We start from the raw sequence: 21,908 nt of genomic DNA on the forward strand, positions 1-21,908 counted from the left end.
TTCGTCATACCTTCAAAAATCATAATAAAGCAGGCAGCTGATAATCACATCAGTATTTTAAACAATGATACCATAAGTCTTTCTCCACACCCCCTTCTCCTTGCACACGTTTTTCTTTACAGGATTATCAACTTTAAATATAAGGAAGGGGCTTAATCACCCTATGGTTAAGTATGCCTCTAAGAATCTTATAGGATATGTAAAGTAGAGAAATTGGACTATAATTTTCAATATTATCACCACTTCTATCTTTTTAAAGAATTAGTGTTGTATATCCGGAGCTTATAAAGTCTGATTCATGAACTTTAAGAAAAATGTCGCTAAAAACTTGTACAAGGATTGGCATCAGTTTCTTGCCGTAAATTTTGAAAACTTGAAGGGTAAATCTGATGGTCCTAGAGACATGAAGTTGATGTTTTAGACCCGGATGAACTTTAAAATTTCGTGTCAAACAATAGGTGAGTCTAAGTTTTCGAATATATTTTCAGTTCTAGAATTTATACAGTATTGGTTTAAATTTGAATGGACCTTAGTATAGGACAGAAATAGTATCCACCCTTCTATATCTGTAAGTAATCTCCAATATAGACATAAACAGTATATATTTTTTGGTAAGCAGTCGTGAAATCCATATTATTTCGTATAAACGTTGCAAGTTTCTTTAGAAATTTTTATTGGGTCATCAGTAAGTTCACTTAAAGTTAATTTAAGGAATGAAAGTTTTTTCCCACAGTGTGTTCAAAATGCTTAAAAGACGTCTTCCCTTTTAGATTGATCTTAGCTCCCTTATTTTCACAGTAAATAATTTTTTTCTAGTTCTTAGATCGCCTGAGGCTTCTGTCGTCGATTTTCTAGATTTGACTCGTTAAATTTTTTTTTATCTTTCTAACTTTTTCCCCTCTCAGAATAAATATATTTCTTGCCTGCATTTCAATATTCTTAGTGTCTTTGGATGACATCTGGAAGCCATCATTGCTGCTAATGGTGACTTCATTAATGATTGAGGGAGCTCAGACAAAAATCTATTGCTGTATAAATTTTGTTGAAGTTCTATTGTTAATTAATAAATTATATCTTATTGAAGCTGAAAATTCAAAGTTTTCAGATTTTTATTGACCACTCGTTAGGAACAGAGAAAAATAGGGAATTATAGTATATTACTCACATAAGTAAACACACCATTATAATCTTATAACATTATGAATATTTCTCTTTTTTAAATATGATGAGCAAAACTTTTTTTATAGACCGAATATATAAGATTGACAATCCTTGTTCCTATCATTTTTGAATTTTTATAATTTATAATTACTTTGAAAAAATGAATAATGTTACTTACATGTTTGCACACATTCTTGGGTGAGACAAATTTTATTTTCTGAAAAGAAAAAGTATTCATAAATTACATCTTGTTCCGTTAATTATTAAATAAATATAAACAGTTGAGCAATTTCCTGTTAATCCTTATTATATTATGTTTATAAAAAATTTTTACTTGTTATTTCTCTCTTATTTTAATTTAAGAATATTTTTATTTTTAAAAATTCTGATTATGAACCTACAATATTCTTTAACCATCTCTTAGTGAACATCCTGTTTTTGACGTATTTAAGGAACATCTTTTAAACGTTAACCCAAATATTAAGCGAATATGATTACTTGAAACTCAGTTGACATATACACAAAATCACGCTAATTGATCATAACATTATATTTGGCCATCAACAAGGTATAATTTGTGATCATTGTAATTGAAATATTATAATTTCATTTGAATTAAAATTTCTATAAAATGATAATTACGTTTAACGAACTTTTGATACTAAAAATGAACGTATAAACTTTGCTGATATTGAGTGTAATATATGGGTTTACAGCTGATATTACATTTGTAGCAAATTATATACCTTAAATTGAAAAAAAAGTGAAATAGACGAAGTAAAAAAACGGGTTATAATTAAATAAATTTTTCAAATTAACAAAAATTTTAACTAAAATTTGCTAAAATTGTTAATAATTAAAAAAACCAACATTTGGGCAACAATTAAAAGTTGCCTTTCATCTGAAAGATGTTGCAGGAGTATATTAATGTTGTCTTTACCATTAAAATCTATTTTAGATAGATTTAAAGCAATTTTATCAAAATTAAGTTGTCGTGGGATAACGTGAAAAAGAGTCAAATTGAGTGGTGAAGTATTTGTTTATATAGTTATAACTATGGGAAGAACAACTTATCTTATAATTTTTTTTGGTATTGATCAGTAAAAATTCCAACATTATTTAGTAATCCGTTTTGCGTAAACATTATACAAATTAAATTTAATAAATAATAATTGATGGAAAAATATTCCTGTGCACTCATTTTTATAGATAGGACGGATCTTGGACCCACATCCGAAGATACGGTATAATTAATCTTGAATTATTTGAAAAGATCTGAGATCCCCAATGGCTTTGGGTAATTGAACTTTCATGTATCATAAAAAAATCCGAGGGACTTTTCAGATCTTAAAATTTTTAAAGTATTGCTTAATTTATCAGTAGTATCAGAGCCTTTCTCGATGTAAATTGATGATTTGACCCCAATATCAGGATAATCAGCACATATTGCCAACGAGCCACATAGAATAATTGTTCAGTCTGGCAGTGTTTATTGAAGAAGGCAAGCAGATATTTCTGCATTCATAATTTCCTTTAACCCTGAATATTGGATATTCATTATAATAATATATCTTTCTTTTTGACGAAATAGTTTTTCTTTCTCTCTTGTATGATATAAATTAACCAAAGGGGTTGATAATTATAATTACATATACGTAGCACTAAATAATCCTTAAAGATTATAAAATAAAACACGACTTGTTACTTTGATAGTATATATAAGAATGAGTCTATATTCATTTACTCGTTTGTAATACATAAAAAGGGGAGTATGGGAAAAATGGCAACGGAAGAAATATAAAGGTTAAAATGGCAGTGGAAAAAATGGCATGATAAAAAAGGAAAAGAGTCTAAATGGAAAAAATGGCAATATTATTTTAAACTGATATAATATCTATCCCCAATATAATATATAATAAGAAAAAAAGAAAAATAAACAAACAGGACAGTGGTTCCAATGGAAAGAGTGCTAATCACTTAATTCTCAGTTATTTATTACAATATCATTAGACATGATGGATTATTCATATTGGACAAGACTCTTGGTTTGACAGACAAGCATTTGCAAAATACTAGGCAAAAGCAGCGATTTCCATTTCGTTAGGATCCAGGATGTGTCAGAAGAAGAGGTAGTTGGCTGTGGAGCGACAAACCACTTAGAGGATTCGGGCCTGTAGTCAAAGGTCGAGTCGTTGGAGAGTGCAAGGAAAATTGTAAAGCTCAGTACAGTTGAAACAATCTGAAATTGAAATAGAACGATGGTCTTCGTCTCTTCATAAACCTTCTTTCTTGCCCAAAGAGAACGAAACAAGTTGCATTACGTAGTTATCTAAAGGACTCGAATTTTCAAAGTTGTTTATCTAGGACTTGAATTCATACTTCCAATTTATCAAGCCAAGTATGAGAACCATAAAAAGGGACTTATGAGCTCTTTCAACTAATTTTTAAGTGTATTTTTCTAGTATGATACAATGACATTTGAATATGTAACTACGTTTGTAATAAGTAATAATGGTCTTCAGTGATACTTATCGAAGAATATGAATATTATAACTCTATATATTCATTCATTTCAATTTAGAATGAGAATACAGCTCCAACTTCATTAATTTGTAAAAAAAAAATTAATGTAAATTCCTTTGTCAATGTTTAATTCCATCAATTAATTTATTTATTGAATAAATGTAAATAAATATTTTATGACGACAGAAACGGCTCTTAAAACATTTATTCAACACTCATGTAATTAATTAATTTTGGTAATTAAATGCGTAAAGTTATAACCAGCTCTATTGGAAGGTTTCAGGCCCTCAAAGATTTCAAGTGCCTTATATTTCTCCTAACTATAGTATAATCTAAAAGTTTGGCATTTGTGAAACTATTGTGTATATTTTACTCAATTAACCTTTCAATTACAGACAAATACAATTTTTTTTATTTCTTTGGTCATGGTGGGTATTAGTCCACTTCTGGTGATCATAAATACACTAATATTTTTTTTCAAATGCCTTTAAAAAGTTTGTTTTATGAATAAAATATATATCACCAAATTAGTAATTTCAATCGTTATTTTCGGCTTATGGATGTTTAAAAAATGCGTAACTTTCAAGTAATTTAGATTTTATTCCCTGGGAAAAAATCAATAAAAAAATTATAAAATTACATCTATCAAATTGTGATTAAATAAATATGTTTACATAGGATTATCACAGCATGAATATGATATATTAGTTATTATTTTAATGTTGAAAAATATCAAACATAATACATGCAAGCAATTGGATAAATGAAGCCACACGTTTTTAATTTAGAAGTATTTTTCATATGCTTAGATCGATCTTCATTAATTAAAGACAGAAATACTTCCATGGTTTCTAAGAATTATTACAAAAGAAGGGAAATCCACTTAATTTTGAAGTTATAAGGTGAAGTGCATTCTAAAAATCTTATTAATCGTGGATTTAATTAATCAACCCGATTAAATATACCTTCCAATGGTTTATGATCTGTTTCAACATAGAAATTAACGCCTTTTAAATAGTGCAAACATTTTTCCATGCTCCAAGCAATTGCTAAACATTCACGTTCCATTGCTGAATACCGTGTTGCTGGAGTTAATGTTCGAGGACCACATTGAAGTAAATATTTTCTATCACATTCGCCATATTTATCCTGTTGAATGAGAGCAAAACGAATACCATTAAGCTTACTTGCGTCAGTAACCAACTTCGCATTTTTTTAAAGATCGAAATGAACTAAAACGGATGCTGAGCTCATAATTATTTTTGTTTCATCGAAAGCTTTTTGTTGTTCCTTTTGTCATTGATATTCAACATTCCTCTTTAATAGTTTTCTCAATGGTGCTTTAACTTTTGTATAGTATGGATGAAATTGAGCTAATTGATTAGCTATTCCAATAAATTATCTTAATTCAGTAAGATTTTTTGGCTCTGAGAACTTCACAATTCCATAAATTTTTTCAGGATTTTCAGGATGAGTTTACCTGCAAATTTCACTTATGTTCAAAATTGAATTTTATCTTATAATAAGGTAATATTGTTCTTCTCACAATGTCTGCGTACTTCTTCCACCTTTTGTAAAACTTCATCTTCATTTTCGTCAGATATCAAAATATCATCCCTAATCTTCTTAACATTTTTGATTCCACATAAAACAGCGTCTGTCGTTCCACAAAATTTATCGTGACAACTACAAAACCCCATTGGAACTCGACAATATCGAAATTTTCCTCGGGGTGTGTTAAATGTTGTTAAAGCTACACTTTCTTCTTCCAAAGATATCAGAGAATAACCCATTTTACAATCTAATATACAGAACACTTTACTTTTATTAGGAACTGATTGAACAATATCTTTAACAGATGGAAAAGGGTGAATTGGACGCCTGACATATCGGTTTAAACGTCTAAAATCAGTTACAAGTATCATTCACCTACCATTCGGCTTTGGAGCCATAATAGAAGGTGAACACCATTCTGTAACAACTGGTTCTGGCTCAATAATACCTAAATTTTGTATTTTAGTTAATACTTCTTCTGATTCATCTTCTGCCTGAAGAGGGAACTGTTTCGCAGTAGTGATCTTCAATGTTGTATAATCTTCAGCATTCCGATTGAGTACATTTTCATCGGAGGACCAGTCATAAGCTTTAATTTATCACAATTAAATACTCCGTTAAATTTTTTGATTAAATAATTGAGCTTTGATTTTGATTTAATTTCGATACAGTTATACGATAACATCGGGAAATCCTTCGAAATTATTGCAAGACTTTGACAAGTATTCCAACTGAGTAGCAATTCATTTTTTTCTCTCCGGACTTTTAAGGGGCGTTGCTTTACTGATATTACCATTAAATATTATAGTTAATTCACAATCCCCGACAAATTTCATTAAATTACCACTTGTGTTGCGGATATTGCGATGATAAGATTAATTCATTTGAATACTATATTTATCGACAATATTCTTAGAAATAATGGTGATTGGTGATCCAGTATTAGGTAAAGCTTTAAATTGAAATTGTTTGTTGTGACTATGATTCACAATAACATTGGCTTTTGAATCTTCGTTGTATGCATTCAACACATTCTCAATCAAAGTTGAACTAACCTTCTTGTCTCTTCTAGGTATATGGCACACTTTCATAATATGCCTCTTTTTGTTGCAATTCGAACAAATAACATTAAAACTATAATAGCAATCCTCAATCATGTGGTGTAACACTCCACAACGATTACATCCTCTTGACATAGTCATTCTACTTGTATTGTTTCGCCTGTTGACATATCGTCAATCTCCTTTTGAATCCCCAAATCTATTAATGTTAACTTTTGGCGTCACTGACTTATTTTCAAATTTTCTTCCTCTTTGAACAGCATTAATAGTGATTCCAATTCCCTTTTATTAATCCTCCTTGCTTCCTAAGATTTAGTAATTTTCTTCAATGTCTCTCTTGCTAAATCTCCCCCTCCCTTGAGATATTTTTGTCTCAATTCGTCGTTATTCGTGTTAACAATTCATCAAAAATATACAACTGTTCGATAGACATATTCTGTACGTCTCCTTCATCTTCTAAAATATACAAACTTCTTTAGAAATCAGACATATCTTCATCTTCTTTTTGAGTTGCCTGAAGTATTTTAATCTTCTTGTAAACAATGGATATCTTTCAAGAAATTCTTCAAAAATTAGTTGCTCACAACTATTGTTATCTTTGCCAAATATTGGCGTATCTACCAAAATTTTTGAGGCAATAGCTATTTCGAAATACATGGGCAAACAACTACGGAAGTAGGCATGTCGATCTTAAATTGGAATAATTTTCATATTACTAGTAGAATAGTATGACCTGAATATACTCAACCAATTATTCATTTGCTCTACTGAGTTACATTTTTGCAAGGGGTTGGGCTTCAAAAATTTTTCGTCTAAAAATTTAAGACCCATCAACGGCTGGAGTAGATAGAGAAGTACAATCAGAAGAACCGAAACAAATAGCTTCTATGGCTTTAATCAGGACCACTCGACACTCGCCAACAATTCGTGATACCTTTGAAATTGTTCTTCGACATCCGATTGAATAATTTTATCGACATCCTCAAGCTGCATTGGAGGTCAGTGGGGGTGAATGGCCTTCTAGTGGGACCCCCAGAGGTAAAAATAGGTCTTCCTAATAAAATCAGAGAGGAGCTCTTAACACCATAAATGATGTAATTACCAAGGATATAATCAACCATCCGATCGTGAGTATACTACACGATACACGATTCCCTCCTAAGGGTCTTCAAGTCAACCAAAAAAACGCTTCATGTAAGAGTAGCACTAAATATTAGTAATAAAGCAATTAAGGAGGGACTGAGAAAAAGACAGCCTCCAAACGATCTCTGCAACACTAAAAATACAAAATTAAGGATGTGAGGTCATTATTTTACCCATATCTCACTCCTGAACAGTGACTGTTAATATTTAGAAGGAATATGGTTTATAATGGCTAAACGACTCACTCACTACCGAGGGAGAGTGCCCACCCACAAAGAAAAAATTTATGGCTTCCATGACATTGCTCTCCCTTCAGAATTGGATCCAAATACATTGCAAAATTGCAAAACATAATTTCAAGGTCTAATTATGAAAAAATAAAAGTTCAGAAAAATATAGCCTACGCTACTTTTAACGAATTCCGCTTTTTATCATGCGTGTTGTGATTGTATTTTTAATTAGATATGTTATACAAATTAGTCAGATGATATTTTTTTTTATTATTATAATGTATTATAGGTGAGGTTGTTGTTGTTGGGTTTTTTTTCTCGCCTCGCATTTTTCGTTTTCTTTTTAAGATTGTTTTGTATAAAAAAAAAGTTTCTTTAGTTTAAAAAAAAAAAATATTATATCTGAGTCTTTACTCTGAACGTTGGTTTTACTTGACTTGGACTTTGAATATAAAGACTTGGATAAAATAGACTCAAATACAACCTCGGTTGATGTACTTAATTAAACTTTGCTGAAATAATAAATTATATTTGTCAAAGAAAAAAAAGAAAAAAAATAATTTTATCGTTTTCTTCCTTGTTTTCTTCTCCACTACAAACCATCTAGGCATTAGTACCATCTTCAACACATTTATATCTATAATCACAGTTTTTAATAGCTTCCTGTAATTCTTGGATACTGAATTAATTAGGGGAATTATCGTTGTTCAGATTTATATGAGTTATAAGACTTTTAATAGCTTTAGCGAGTACACCTTTCATTTTTGAATAGCTGTTCTTGGTTTTGGTTGCCATCTTTAATTAATTACAAAGTCAAATGCACTTACAAAAACGATCAATTTGAATCACGTCTTACAAAGATATACACTCCAAACAATATACATGCATTAATATATTTAGTTATTAACGGAACTTTTCAAAATATATGCAACCTCTCACCATCCAAGTTTAATATGTATTCTCTTAATTTTATTGATCTTCCTTATTTGTCGTTTTCAAGATATTATGGACTTGATTATCTTTAGTATAATTACTTAGTTGGTTAATTTGCCGACTGCACCATGGTTGATAATTATAATTACAAATTCGTAGCACTAAATAATCCTTAAAGATCATAAAATAAAACACGACTTGTTACTTTGGTAGTATATATAAGAATGAGTCTATATTCATTTACTCGTTTGTAATACATACAAGGTACTATGAATGTATAATAATAAGAAAAATCACACACCACAAATTTTTCAACATTTAGAACGGTATGAAGTAAAAATACGGAGTAGAAAATGGAAAAAAATGGATGGGCGTGCAGAAGTTGATTCTTGAGTTCCTTTATTTGAGTAATTTCAAGAAGCAAACGACACTCCTTTGTAATTTATTGGTAAACATTTATTTTCTTATCATCCCTTTGATGTGATACATTATTTACTATAAACTTGATAGGGCATGAGCGTTGTTTACTTACATTAGTTGGCAAGGTTTTGCCCAGTTCAGGTTCAGTTGTTCTAATCGGTCCCGGTCTCGCTTCTTTCATTAGAACGGTTTCAGTTCAGATTTAACGGTCTCGGTTCTGGTCTTCGGCCTAGTTCTTTTTTATTCAACCTCAATTTCAGTATCACGGACTTAAAACAAGGGGTGTCTACCGATACCCCTTGTTTTAAGTCCCTGAAAATGCCAGAAAATGAAAGGGCTGCATCTACGTTATAGGCAGTATGCATAGTGTCCCAAGTTCCATTAGGGGGCCCAAAAACTAAGGTTGCTTACGACAATGGTTTTCAAAGTGGCGCCGTGTGGGTAGGGGGGAGGTATTATAGTTCATAGTCACCGACAAGCTTAGAAGCGGACCTGGATCTATGATGTACCACATCACTTCCCTCTTTTATTAACATCGTCTTATCCCTAAAACCTCTGTACAAGTTCAAAAACGAGTAAAAAAGGTAGTATGCGTTTTGTTATTATCATTATTGTTAAGTGGTCAAGATTGAAATAAGAATTAGGTGGACTTTTGTATCAATCCTGTTCTAGATTATCATTATGATATTCATTTTCAAACATTCTACGGAGATGATGGGATAGATTGAAGAACATTATGTAACTAACTATACTCAAAACCTTTCATTTATATAATATTATGTAGACGGAATATTGAAAGATTAAAAATATACCAAAAAGAACCAAGGGCAATAAGAAATATATTACGGTCTCAGTTCGACTTTGTCGGTTCGGGTTCTAGTAGTTCAAGAACTGGAACCACTTGAACCTCAAGACCGATAAGGAAACAACCTTGTTACCTTGTAATCAAAGCTTCAGAAAGTGAAGCCATGTTCCTGGGAAATAATACAACTCCAAGAAGGATATTAGCCAATAGGGGATAAATTTTGTTTACTTTAACGTAGCATGACAACCAACTCTTCAATATTCATATATTATTGGTCTCCTTTCCTAATGTTATCATAATAGACAAATTAATTAGAAGGAGAAATCTCCCTCAAGGCTGGGAAACACAAATCTTTAGATTCTTATCTGTTATTTGTACTACCAACTCCGCCTTGCGAAGGAATTGATTTCATCCGGTGTCATGATAATATATCAATAATTTATAAATGTAAAGCTTATACCAAGGTTAATAGAAATACAAGGTTCCTTGAATGTTTTCAATCTGATGTATCGTGCCGACGTCATAGAGAATAACAACAGTACTCTAATACTAACTATCAAGGAGAGCGATATATACATTTATTCTCTATCACTTCACTATAAAAAAGCGTGGTGGAAGTAAATTATCAGTCGGAAAAGTAATAGGGTATAACCTGGTATTTCTATTGATCTTTGCTTATAGGTATCATAATATGTTCGTTCCTCAATAATTAAAGGGAAATGCAAACAGCTTTCGAAAATAAAAAGAATCTATATTCAAGTAGCAACTACCAAATAGGTAATTACGTACACAAGAAATCAGATGGGCAACTCTACAAAAAGAAAATAATTAATTAAATCTAAGATCATCTAATTTTTATATCTGAATGTGTGATATTAAAAAGTTGTAACTTGGTGTGTTTTTTTATTTTTTTTGGATCGAAGTTTTCTTTTTACCATTTATTGGTTACTTTCTTTTCAACAACAGAATCATATTAATAAATCTGCAAATATGCAAGACTAATTTGAAAAAATCCAAAATCCCTTTTCCCACAGTTTAAGGAATTTTCATATTATTGTTCGTAGATTATCTTCTTTTCTACCTCTTCTCTTAATTTAAGAGACAAAATCCTTAAAAAACATGAGGTTTCGTTAAAATACAGGTAACTTCAAAGAACAGTTATTGTAATGTATGCCAGAGAAATGGCATGTGGCTCGAAAGCTTCGAACCGGTTCGATGCCCGTCAAATAACGAGGCGTTCTATTTATATGTCTCTGTTTTGACGCGTAGTTGAAATAAAGACCTCCAGAGAGGAAGATATATATACAATAGCTAAGAGGATATTTATTTGGAACATTATAAGCTAATGGGACTTTTTGTATTGTGATGGATAATTTGAAAATAAGAGACGTAATCCCCAAATTTAACGGTGGAGGAGATGTGAACATCTGGTTGGAGCAGGCGTCCTTGTTGAAGGATCTACTGGGGCTCAAGGACATGAGTAAAATAATCCCTCTTCTCCTAGAGGGGGATGTGTTGGCGCTGTACGACCAATTATTGGAAGTCGACAAGAACAACCAACACCCAATAGCATTAACAAATCCATTCTCCATATCGGTTTGAAGCTTACGCAAAGCTAGGGAAGAAAATATGGGAGCTTGGGACATCGATAGACGTATACCCAACGCAAATTAAGACCTTGGTTGAAAGCATTGTGACAGGGAACAAAGACGATCTAGCCAGAGTGTTTTTCGTGATGGGGCTACCCCTGATATTTCTGTACAACTCCAAGCTACTCCTAATATAAAGTCCATGCCAATGTCAGAAGTAGTTGGTGTTGCTAGGGGTCTTTTTGCAAATGCAAGAACGAACGTGAACGACAAGTGCAATCAGTATGGGCTCGTAGCCTGATACTGTTCATGAAAACAGAGATCCACAAAAACCTAATCAGTCATGGAGGGGGACAATATTTTATAACTGTGGGAGAGAGGGGCACATAACACATCCTTTTCAAGACCAGAGAAACGCAAGATGGGCGTTATCAGCACAAGTACCGTTCCAATTCGAGGACCATGCGCTTTAATACCACAATGAAAACTTTAAATAATGAGAGGAAGGTGTTAGGGCTCCTCAATACAGGGTGCACCCAAACCATTCTCGGACCCCCTTTTCCAACCCCTTCAAACGAAGAAAGGTACCCAATGAAGTCCTTCAATGGAAAAATAGAAATTTGTAATGGAGTAGCTCAGGTCCCATTGAGTTGAACAGTGTAGAGACAAATATTATAGGAAGAAACTTTCGATCGAAAGAATGGATGGTCAAGAGGGATTGGAAAGAAGAATCCAACCTTCCCAACACAATTACAGAATACAAGGTGAAGGAGGGCTTTAAGGAACATTTTGATGATGAGATTACTCAGTGGATATCAAACACATGGCTAAAATCCTGCAGTCAAGGCAACAAAGGCGTGATACTGCTGTAAGGGGTTTCACAAAATAAGAAAACAAAATGAGACCCATCTTTGATTTTCGAGAATTGAATGATTATGTAGAATGTAGTGGAGCTGATGCTGATGTGTGCACAGAAAAATTAAGATAGTGGAGAAGGTGGTCCCTATCGTGCGCATTGTTAGACCTGAAGGACGCCTACATGCAGATAAGAGTTGACCCTTCGTGTAGAAAATATATTGTAGTTCGGGTAAAGGACAACCAGTATGAAATTACTAAACTTGGTTTCGGATTAAATTGTGCTCCAGAAATTATGAAGGCAGTAGTTGGTAATATGCTGCAGAGCAACGGAGTTATAAACAGTGACACTGACAATTACTACGACAACATTATTTTCCATATGGAAAAAGTGGCTGTGGGCGACGTAAGACGTTTACTCTCAAGCTACAGTCTCGAGTGTAAAGATCCAGTAGAGTTGGAGAATGCTACGGTACTCGGACTAAAAATCGATACGGGAAGAAACGGACTTTACTGGAGAAGATCCGAAGGAGATGAGTTTGCCATTAGATCCAACGGACTAACAAAACGAGACGACAACTATTTTCAATCTGAGGGAGGTTAGTTGACCATAAACCGGTTGCTGGATGGTTGAGCATTGCTGCAAGCTTCATCAATACATGTTGTCAAGCAGAAGCTTGGGAAGATGATTCTGAGTCCCTATCAGTGAAGCTAATTGAGGAAGTTCTCAATCGCGTTAAGAGAGACTATCCGGTCATATGAAAGTGAAGTGTGGTTCGCGAAGGAGAGTTTGAGTTCTGGTGGGACACAAGTTCGATGACATATGGAGTGGTTTTGAAAAATGATGGCGGTACTATTGAAGACAGAGCATGGCTCCGAAAGAAAGAAGATGGCAAATTACATCCGCCTTGCAGAGCTCACAGTAGTGTTGAAAGGCGGGAAGATGACGCTTAAATGGGATGTAAGGAGATTAAAGATTTTTTACGGATTCAGCTTCAGGGTTTGCCTGGTTATCCTCGTCCTTGAGGAAGGAGAAGAACATAAAAATATCTGGTCTGTCACAGATGCTTGTGAAAAGGTGGCCTGCTATTTGAGTGGAAACCTTCCATTCCTACTACGTGTCTTGAGAAGTGCAACTCGTATCCACAACCAAGAACTGAGCAGACATGTTAACAAGATTGCCGAAGCAGTGGATCTTTCGATCTCGGAAAACCGTAGGATACACCTGTATATACAGAAATTCTTAAGAGAATCCATGAGAAGCAGCAAAGGGAAAACGTCCTGAAGGGATTCAAGAACTGCCGAAAAATATATCCACACACAATCACAACAGTTAGGGGGTCTCTTAGTGTTGACGGGGACTGGAAACGTTTGGCTATGGACGTTACACACTGAGAAGGGAAGAAGTTTCTTACTGTTACTGATTGTGGATCAAGTCGTTTTGCTGTGTGGAGGGAGGTATTGAGAAAGAGTAAGGAAGAGATAACGAGAACGACAAACCAGATATTTAGTGAATTAAGGCCACCTAACGAGATTCTCCTTCATTATGGCAGTAGTTTCAGATCGCCAATGCTCAGAAACTTATGTTAAAAATGGTCGGTGAAAGTTATTTGCCGCTGCACTTATCGCTCGTCTGGTATTGGAATTATTGAGAGGCACCATCGATACTTGAAAACAATGACACTGAGGACAAGGGCAACCATTGAGGATTGTCTGTTTTGGTACAATATGATACCGGTGAGTGGGAACGGAGACACGCCAATGGACCCCTATTTAAGATTACTTGGAGGAAAGTAGTCACTGAACCGGTGAAGGAGCTATCCTATATGATCTATTCGAAAGGGGATGAGGTATGGGTTAAGCCGCCTAGGGCTCAATGTTCAACTAGATGAAATAGAGGAGTAATAACAAAAATAATTTCCAAATTCAGTGTAGATGTGAATGGTCTACCAAGGCACATTTAGGACGTCAGAAAGGGGGTTGAGTCATCGCCTCAAGTCCAAGGAGTAAAAGAAGTGGACAAAATCGGGCAGAGGAGCCCAAATAACGCCTCTGGGAGTAGGCCCAGCCACAATCAAAGATTGCCTAGTCATTTCAAGGATTTTGTACCATGACATGTTATTTTTGGTGTTTGATATTTTCTGTTTGTTTGTGTATTATTATTTTGGTTATTTGTTGTTACTAATGATAGTATTTTTAGAATTTGTTGTTACTTATGATAGTATTTGTAAATTTGATTTTAACTGTGATATTGAGGTCACAGAGACATGTGACTCGAAAGGTTTGGTGCCCATTACATAACGAGGTGTTCTTTTTACATGTCTCTGTTTTGGCGCGTAGTTAAAATAAAGACCTCAAGAGAGGAAGATATATATACGATAGCTAAGAAGATATTTATTTGGAGCGTTACATTATTTTTAAAAAAGATGAATATTTGTATTGAAAAAGATACCGTACACATATCAGTGAACCCACCTTCATTAACCACCTTTTCAAACAAAAATTTCGCAATCAATTTTTTAAGATTGACCACCGGCATTACCTAACATTTATCATTGTTATTTAAGACATAGAACACCAAAGTGATTTTTAAATTTTCAATTACAATAGGTTTTCCCATTAAAGCCTTTAAAAAAATTAGGATTTTAGAATAGAATTTCGATTCAAAGACATATTTCAAAATAAAATAACTATATAGTAATAAATATTATATTATATTTATTAAGATTTCTAGAATGCAATTCCCAAGAAAATGGTTCTTAATTTGAAGTTATCTTTTTTTTTCTGCATACATTTTTTTAATTGCATTATATTATAGCCAAAACTAAGGAATAAAGACTATTATTCGACTAAAAAAGATTGTTCATATTAAAAGTTTGATCTTAATTGATATTTTTTTTCAAATAAAATATGATTCAGTCAATTATTTGACTAATTGTAAGAAGTAATGAATATTTTAGAGGCAGGACAAGTTCAGAAATTAAAAATAAACAATTTTATTAAATTACTTATATCTAATCTATAAATACTAATCAACTACATTGGATATGAAACATATTTGAAATATTGATTACTTATTACAATGGGTCAAAGAAGCAATTTAATTTCGAAATATTTTAACAAGACCTGACATTGTTTATTTACTAAATATTCTATACGAAAATAAAAAGATTTTGAACACCAAATCTTTTGAAATTGTAATATAAGGTTTATTCTTTAGTTTAGCTACATATGTAATAATTGCAAAAAATATTAATTTCCATTTAGGATCCTTCATTTTATGGGATTTTTGTATGATAAGACACATTTCGTAGGCAATGTACTCAAGATAACTTAATAAATAATTTATCTTTGTAATGGTAGAATTTTTTTTATGCCTGCACTCCATTTTTTCTTTTCGTAAATGTGAGGGTACTTTAACCCATACTTAAGGTTGATTATTTTGTTAAGGATACAAAAACGTGCGAGGACAAGCGAAGAAATACTTATGGAGTCACTGATTAAAATAATAAACATCTTCCTCTATAAAGAACGTTATCAATTCCCGTCTTTATTATTCAATATTAATTTAATATTAGATACTGATAGTCGATAGAGAACTGAATAAAATTTCGAATATTACATTGTCAATAAATATTACTTTTTCATCAGTTAAGGATTAGCTATGGCTCATAAGCTCCAATAAATTATGCTCAGAAAACTCATAAATGACAAAACCAACTACTTCAATGGTCACAACAACGGGGGTAGTTGCATTGGTGTAGCATTATAATTATCAATTGTGTGTATCCTTTATGATAATAGTATGTTGTTAAACAAGCAAAAATAATGCGGAAAAAATATTTTTTGATGCTCTTAATAAGGAGTAATTCGCCGCACATTACTAAATAATTAGCTTTTCCTATAAATCTTTTCGATGGCATGTTAGAAAACTACATTAATTCAAGAATGGTTGCCTGAATTGTCTTATCAGTTATAAGGGAGTCTTATTTTTATATCTAAGATAAGTAATTAAGGTTTAAAAATTGACTGGATCGTCTAACTTTTCTTTTTTTAGATAAACATGAAATAAATGGAAGTAGGATTCTAAAAGTTATTCGTACTACAATTTTAAAGAAGAGATGGATATAATTCTAAATTTTTTTTTGTTATTATATTTATTGTCTAATTTTATGATTTTGACATTTACTACCTTAAACCAAGGAGCTTTAGTACCAATGCTTTAGTTTTAGTCTGTAGGCTCTTCAACCAGTCCTTCAAGATAGTAGACGATCTTTTTGATGATGCAATATTTTGAAGGGAACAAAAATAATGCCCACATAAACCATCAATCAGATTGCCATCTTTGAGTCTGAGTTCTTTAAATGATGGTCAAAATTAAAAGACTCGTGCTCTCCAATCCTCCGAGAATTTCATCAATATTTTGATATTAACACTGACGCATCAACGTCTGGGATTGGCATTCCTTTTTCAGATGGGAGGCTCAAACAAGGAGAATGGCCTCTAGAGGAGATGAAATTACCTATTAATATGCCTAAAGGCACAACTTGCTAAATTTATTCGCAAATTTGCGAGTACCATCTTTGAAGATTACAATAGTATATCTACTTATATGAAATTAGAAGAGCTGACGGTACTGTTTTTAGCATCGCTATTGTAGAGTGAGTAGTTTCAATGGAGTTAAAATATCATTTATATTATTAAGGGCTAATTCCTTAGTATCTCCTTAGATAAGTGAATTTTTTGTGCATAAGCTTTTGCATTCCATGATATGAGTGGGTTTTTTTTGTAAGATGGAGATGGGCTTCCTTCTGGTTAACTTACCGGTGTGGGATCTACTCGAATAATAATATATGTGGAATCATGTAAATACGGTTTGATTTATAGCTGGTCTGTTAATTCTTAAGGGATAGTATAAAGAAGGAATTTTATTTTCCTTAGCAGTTTTTATTATTATTTAATTCCGGAGTGGTAAACATCCTTTCCTAAATATATTCAATTATATGCATAGCCTGTTTGAATGTTTATGTGTGAATTTGGTGAAATTTCTTTGCACTTTCTCGCTGAAAATCATTCAAAGTGTTCACCAGACAGCAGCTTTGTGCCATTTCAAAATCATGCTATAATCAGCAAAAAATTGATTATATAGAATATTTAGTAAAAAAAGTCAAAAATGCATCTACTAAATTTAGTGTGATATCATCCAAGAAGAGCAAATGCCCACTAATTCAGTGGTATAATTGGCAAACTTTTTTAGATAATTATTTTGGCCTTTTAAAATGAATTAAAATTGTCAGACATTTACCTTCACATCTGCTTTTGTTGGAGTTGTACATGTTAAAAAATGGTCGAATAGTACACTAGCTATTCCTATAAATTTATAAAAGCCTGAAATTCTGTACTCTGATTTGCAATTATATATTCTTGAAGAATATATTTTAACAAAAATAAATTAGGGGAGGAAAGAACGGAATATCTATGGAAAAATGTAGTTCCTTTGGTTTATTATATAAATAAAGGTTTTTCTTAAATTCTATAAAAATCTTATTAACTTATAAGTTATTCTATAAATATACTACGTTTCCAAAAAACAGGAATACAATTTCTTGTTGATCCTTTGTCGTTTATATAATATATAAATTGAACATTTTATTATTGATACGAAGAAATTTTGTCTATTTCCTTATAGAAATAATATAATAATTACTCTTTTAATCAAATATTACTAAGCAATATTATAATACAGTATCAATTAAAATACTATGTAGATTTTAATAATATGCAATTTATTTTAAAAATGGTGAGGAATTAATATGACGGTGATAGCTTGCGAGTATATAAGATATAAATAGCGGTTGGTATGATTGACTTATTTGACTGACTATAAGATGATTTCGGGGTTTTTTTCTGCTTCTTTTTTTTTTGGGTGGGGGGAGGTAGTGTTATACTACAAAGATAATGACATGTTTATGTTAAAAAAATTATGTTATATCCCAATTGTAACGAGTGCAAACATCGTAATTTTATAATAATTGCAATAATCAATCTTGGCAAGAATGATTTAATATGGGTGCTTCCACCCTCTAAATTTGGCAGAGGTTGCCACAATATAAGGCAGAGATTTGGTAATTGCTTCCTGATGCTGGTTTTGAGCTTCTGTACATTCTGTGTGAAGTCTCCCCAACCTTGCTCTCTAAGACGCTCTACACACTGAAGCCGAGGTGATTGAGATCAGCACTGGAAGAGGGCAAGTATGTCTTGTTGACCTTCTTGGGTCCACACATAGTTATTTTGAGGATAGTTAGCCTTCAGCCAACGCAAAATTTTCGATCTCATGGCCTTATAATAGGTCTCAGTCCCGATTATCTCATTGGAGTTGAAGAAGAAGGGATCCATTTTCTTTCCATCAAAGGGCACGCTCCCAAGTACATTATTTGGGATGGATATTGGGTCGTGAAAGTGCATTGGACTTTATCAGACGATGTTGCTATAAATCTGTCGTTTCTGTGGTTCAAACCGTGATAGACTGTGAAAATCTTATTTTCTGAGAAGATCTTCACAATTGACAGATGACTTTTCAAGTGATTAAGAACTTTTTTTGATTTCTCAAGCCTTAAGCCTTACATCTCGTCGCTGAAGAGATGGCTTGGAGTCGTGACAAAGCTCTTAAGGCCAAAGTCAACTTGAACTGCCCTCCTGATGGTGATCTCGACCACGTTGAACTCATCAGCTAAGTGATGCATTGTTGCTGCTGGATCTTCCTTGATTTTGGCCTCCATGGACTTCAGAAAGGTTTTATCTCGCTTCAAACTATTTCCTCCACTTCCTGCCTTCCTTTTGACTCCTTTCTCATTCTCCTTGGCTACGCTGATGTTACGAACTGTCCTTCCAGTCACCCCCACAATGTTTCAAATTATTTTTTGATCAAAGTCTGAGTAGAGAAGATCCGACACCCTTTCCCTTTTTAATACAAATCAAAACAATGTGCAAGAAAAACAACACCTGTATTAGAACATTGCTCGAGATTTCATCCGGAAAAGTGGTTTTAGGTACCAGACAGTGTAAATAAAAGAGGGAAAGGATGGAGTAGATAATTAGTACAAGTCCTCTAGTAAGCTTATAGGGCCCCTATAATATCCTGACTATAATATTTCTTGAGCCGGAGTTTCCTAAAATTTACTTTGCAATCTTCAGTTCTCCACCTTCCTGCCCCCATTCCTTAGTGTCCCCTTACGGCCCAACATTGAAAGCCATAGTCTTAAGCCACCTTAGTTTTCGGAAACCACTAAGTGCTGTGATATTAGATATGTATCGAGCTAGTTTATCTCAGATGTATTATCTTCATGTAAATATAAAGTACTGTGTGATGTACATATGTATTATTCTGGAATAAAGTTAGTTGTATAATGAGAGCTCTTGGGGTCAATTCATTGTAGGTGATAGGACCATAATACGGTGCAGTCGAATGAAACTAAGAATACACGGAACCCTAAAGAAAGAAAATTAAATTATGGAATTATTTAATTAAAAGTGACGATCATAAATCGCGTGCAAAAGTTATAACGCAAGATGTTTACTAAAAACGAATTGGATATAGAAAACGCAGTATTAAAAGATCGAATCAGCAGAATGGAGGAAAATGTTGGTGCAGATGTCGAACGTCAACAGGAAGATTCTTCAATGATATTGGTTAAAATGCTTATGTAAGATCAGAAACCAACCTGGGACGACGCCATCAGAAGGGACGAAGAACATCGTCAATTCATGGAAAAATGATGAGTAATCATAATGGCCATGGTAAAAATCAAGAGATACAACAATCGTCAACTAGTAATAAGGAAGTCAAAATTCATATAAATCCACCACCTCAATTAGATGATGGAATAGAATATCAAGATTTTATTAATTGGAAGACATTATGGAATAATTATGTGATGTTAATAGGAATGAGTGACCAAGATGCTATTAAAAAGACAGGAGTGTTTAAATCATTTTGCAGTCCAGATGTGCTTAATAAAATAGAACATACAATGTCTATCGAAATAGAAGACGACTGTAAGATAGGGAAAGATATATGGAACATATAGGAGTTTACTTACGAAATGAGACAAATATAACTTAGGAACGAGTCAAATTAGAGGAAAGAAAACAAGGGGAGAAGGAAAATTTTGATTCATTTTATACGTAGCTTTGTTTTCAAGCCAAATATGCAGGACTGATAGAAATGACCTCTGAAGATTGGATGTCTACACTAAATATACTTGGAGTCAATTGCAAAGAAACTAGAAAACTACTTTTACCGAAATCGCCTATAATGTCTTTGTCAGAAGTGATATCAATTGGTCGTAGTGAAGAGAAAGGCAAAGTTCAAGAAGAAGCTCTCTCGGGAAAATCATCCTATCCAATATCAAGTATCGAGAAGAAAAACTCAAAAAGAGAGGGAGTTCAAGTGAAGAAGTGCTCATATTGTGGTTACGATTTCCATCAATAAGGTGGAAAATGTTCAGCATATGGTAAAAGGTGCAGTAATTGTCAGAGAAGATGACATTATAGAAGGGTATGCAAATTCAAGAGAAACATAATTCGAACTAGTGTCACCAAATTTAATGGTGTGGAGAAAATAAAAGATAAGATAATGATATCTCTCGATATTAGTAGTGAGGAAAAATGTATTGGGAAAATCAAAGCAATACCTCATATAGGGGCTGAAGTCTCAGTTATAAATGAAGGCAGTATAAGAAAATTGAGTTTATGGAAGAAAATGGTTAAAATACAATGTTAAGGAAGATTTGTTTGGTGTTGAAGGATCAAAATTGAGGATCATTTGGAAAATATTTCTTACATGTACACTAAATACAGTGAGAGTGAAAAATACAGTAACAGTATGTGAATGTGTTTCCGAGTTATACTTATCAATAAGAATATGTAGAGAACTTTAATTAATTTCCCCATAGAAATTCAAGTAGCATCATTGAGGAGATGTAAGAAGCAATCTGTAGAAGATACCAAACCTGGATTGATGGACGAGTTCAAAGATGATTTTATGATGGATAAGAATTAAAACCCATGGGTGGAGAACCTATGAAAATTCATTGAAAAAAAAACTACAATCCTTGTGTGATGAATAAAGCAAGAACAATTTCATATGCGTATAGAGAAGAAGTCAAGACAAAAATTGATACCATTGAAAAAATGAGAATTATAAGCAAAGTTGTCGATAAGGCTGTAGAGTGTTGTAATTAGTTTTTGGCTGTTCCAAAATCAAACGGAAAAGTACAATTGTGTGTTGATCTGAAGAAATTGAATGATCAAGTAGATAGGCCAATTCATCTTGTAATGAGAGATATTGTGTCAAGTGTACCAGGTACATCGGAATTTTTTACCGTTACGGATGCAAAACAGTGATATTGGCAAATGGAGTTTGACAAGAAATCTTGGGAATTGACATGTTTTATGACACCTTGGGGAAGATATATTTTCAATAGAGCTCCAATGAGATTTATTGCGACAGGGGATGCTTATTGTCTATGAGGGGATGAAGCTTTAGAGGGTTTGTCTGATACGTACAAAGTGGTTGACCATATTTACACAGTTTCAAACAGCTTTGTAGATCATGTGTAAAAAGTCCGAAGAA

General features: G+C 32.9%; 1 protein-coding gene across 7 annotated transcripts in view; it reads right to left on the reverse strand.

Annotated features, from left to right (window-relative positions):
- LOC121126920 (uncharacterized) overlaps positions 1-21,908 on the reverse strand; it is a 172,984-nt gene that overhangs the window by 128,589 nt on the left and 22,487 nt on the right. For 5 of the 7 annotated variants that reach the window (XM_071891966.1, XM_071891967.1, XM_071891965.1 and 2 more), the window contains exon 2: positions 1,340-1,378. The exons of the other annotated variants lie outside the window; for them this stretch is intronic. In XM_071891966.1, the coding sequence (XP_071748067.1) occupies positions 1,340-1,378 (39 nt within the window). The remainder of the gene's footprint in view (positions 1-1,339; positions 1,379-21,908) is intronic. 7 annotated transcript variants of the gene reach the window in all.

The sequence above is a fragment of the Lepeophtheirus salmonis genome, chromosome 12 (assembly GCF_016086655.4).
Source record: "Lepeophtheirus salmonis chromosome 12, UVic_Lsal_1.4, whole genome shotgun sequence".
NCBI classification, from domain to species: domain Eukaryota; kingdom Metazoa; phylum Arthropoda; class Copepoda; order Siphonostomatoida; family Caligidae; genus Lepeophtheirus; species Lepeophtheirus salmonis.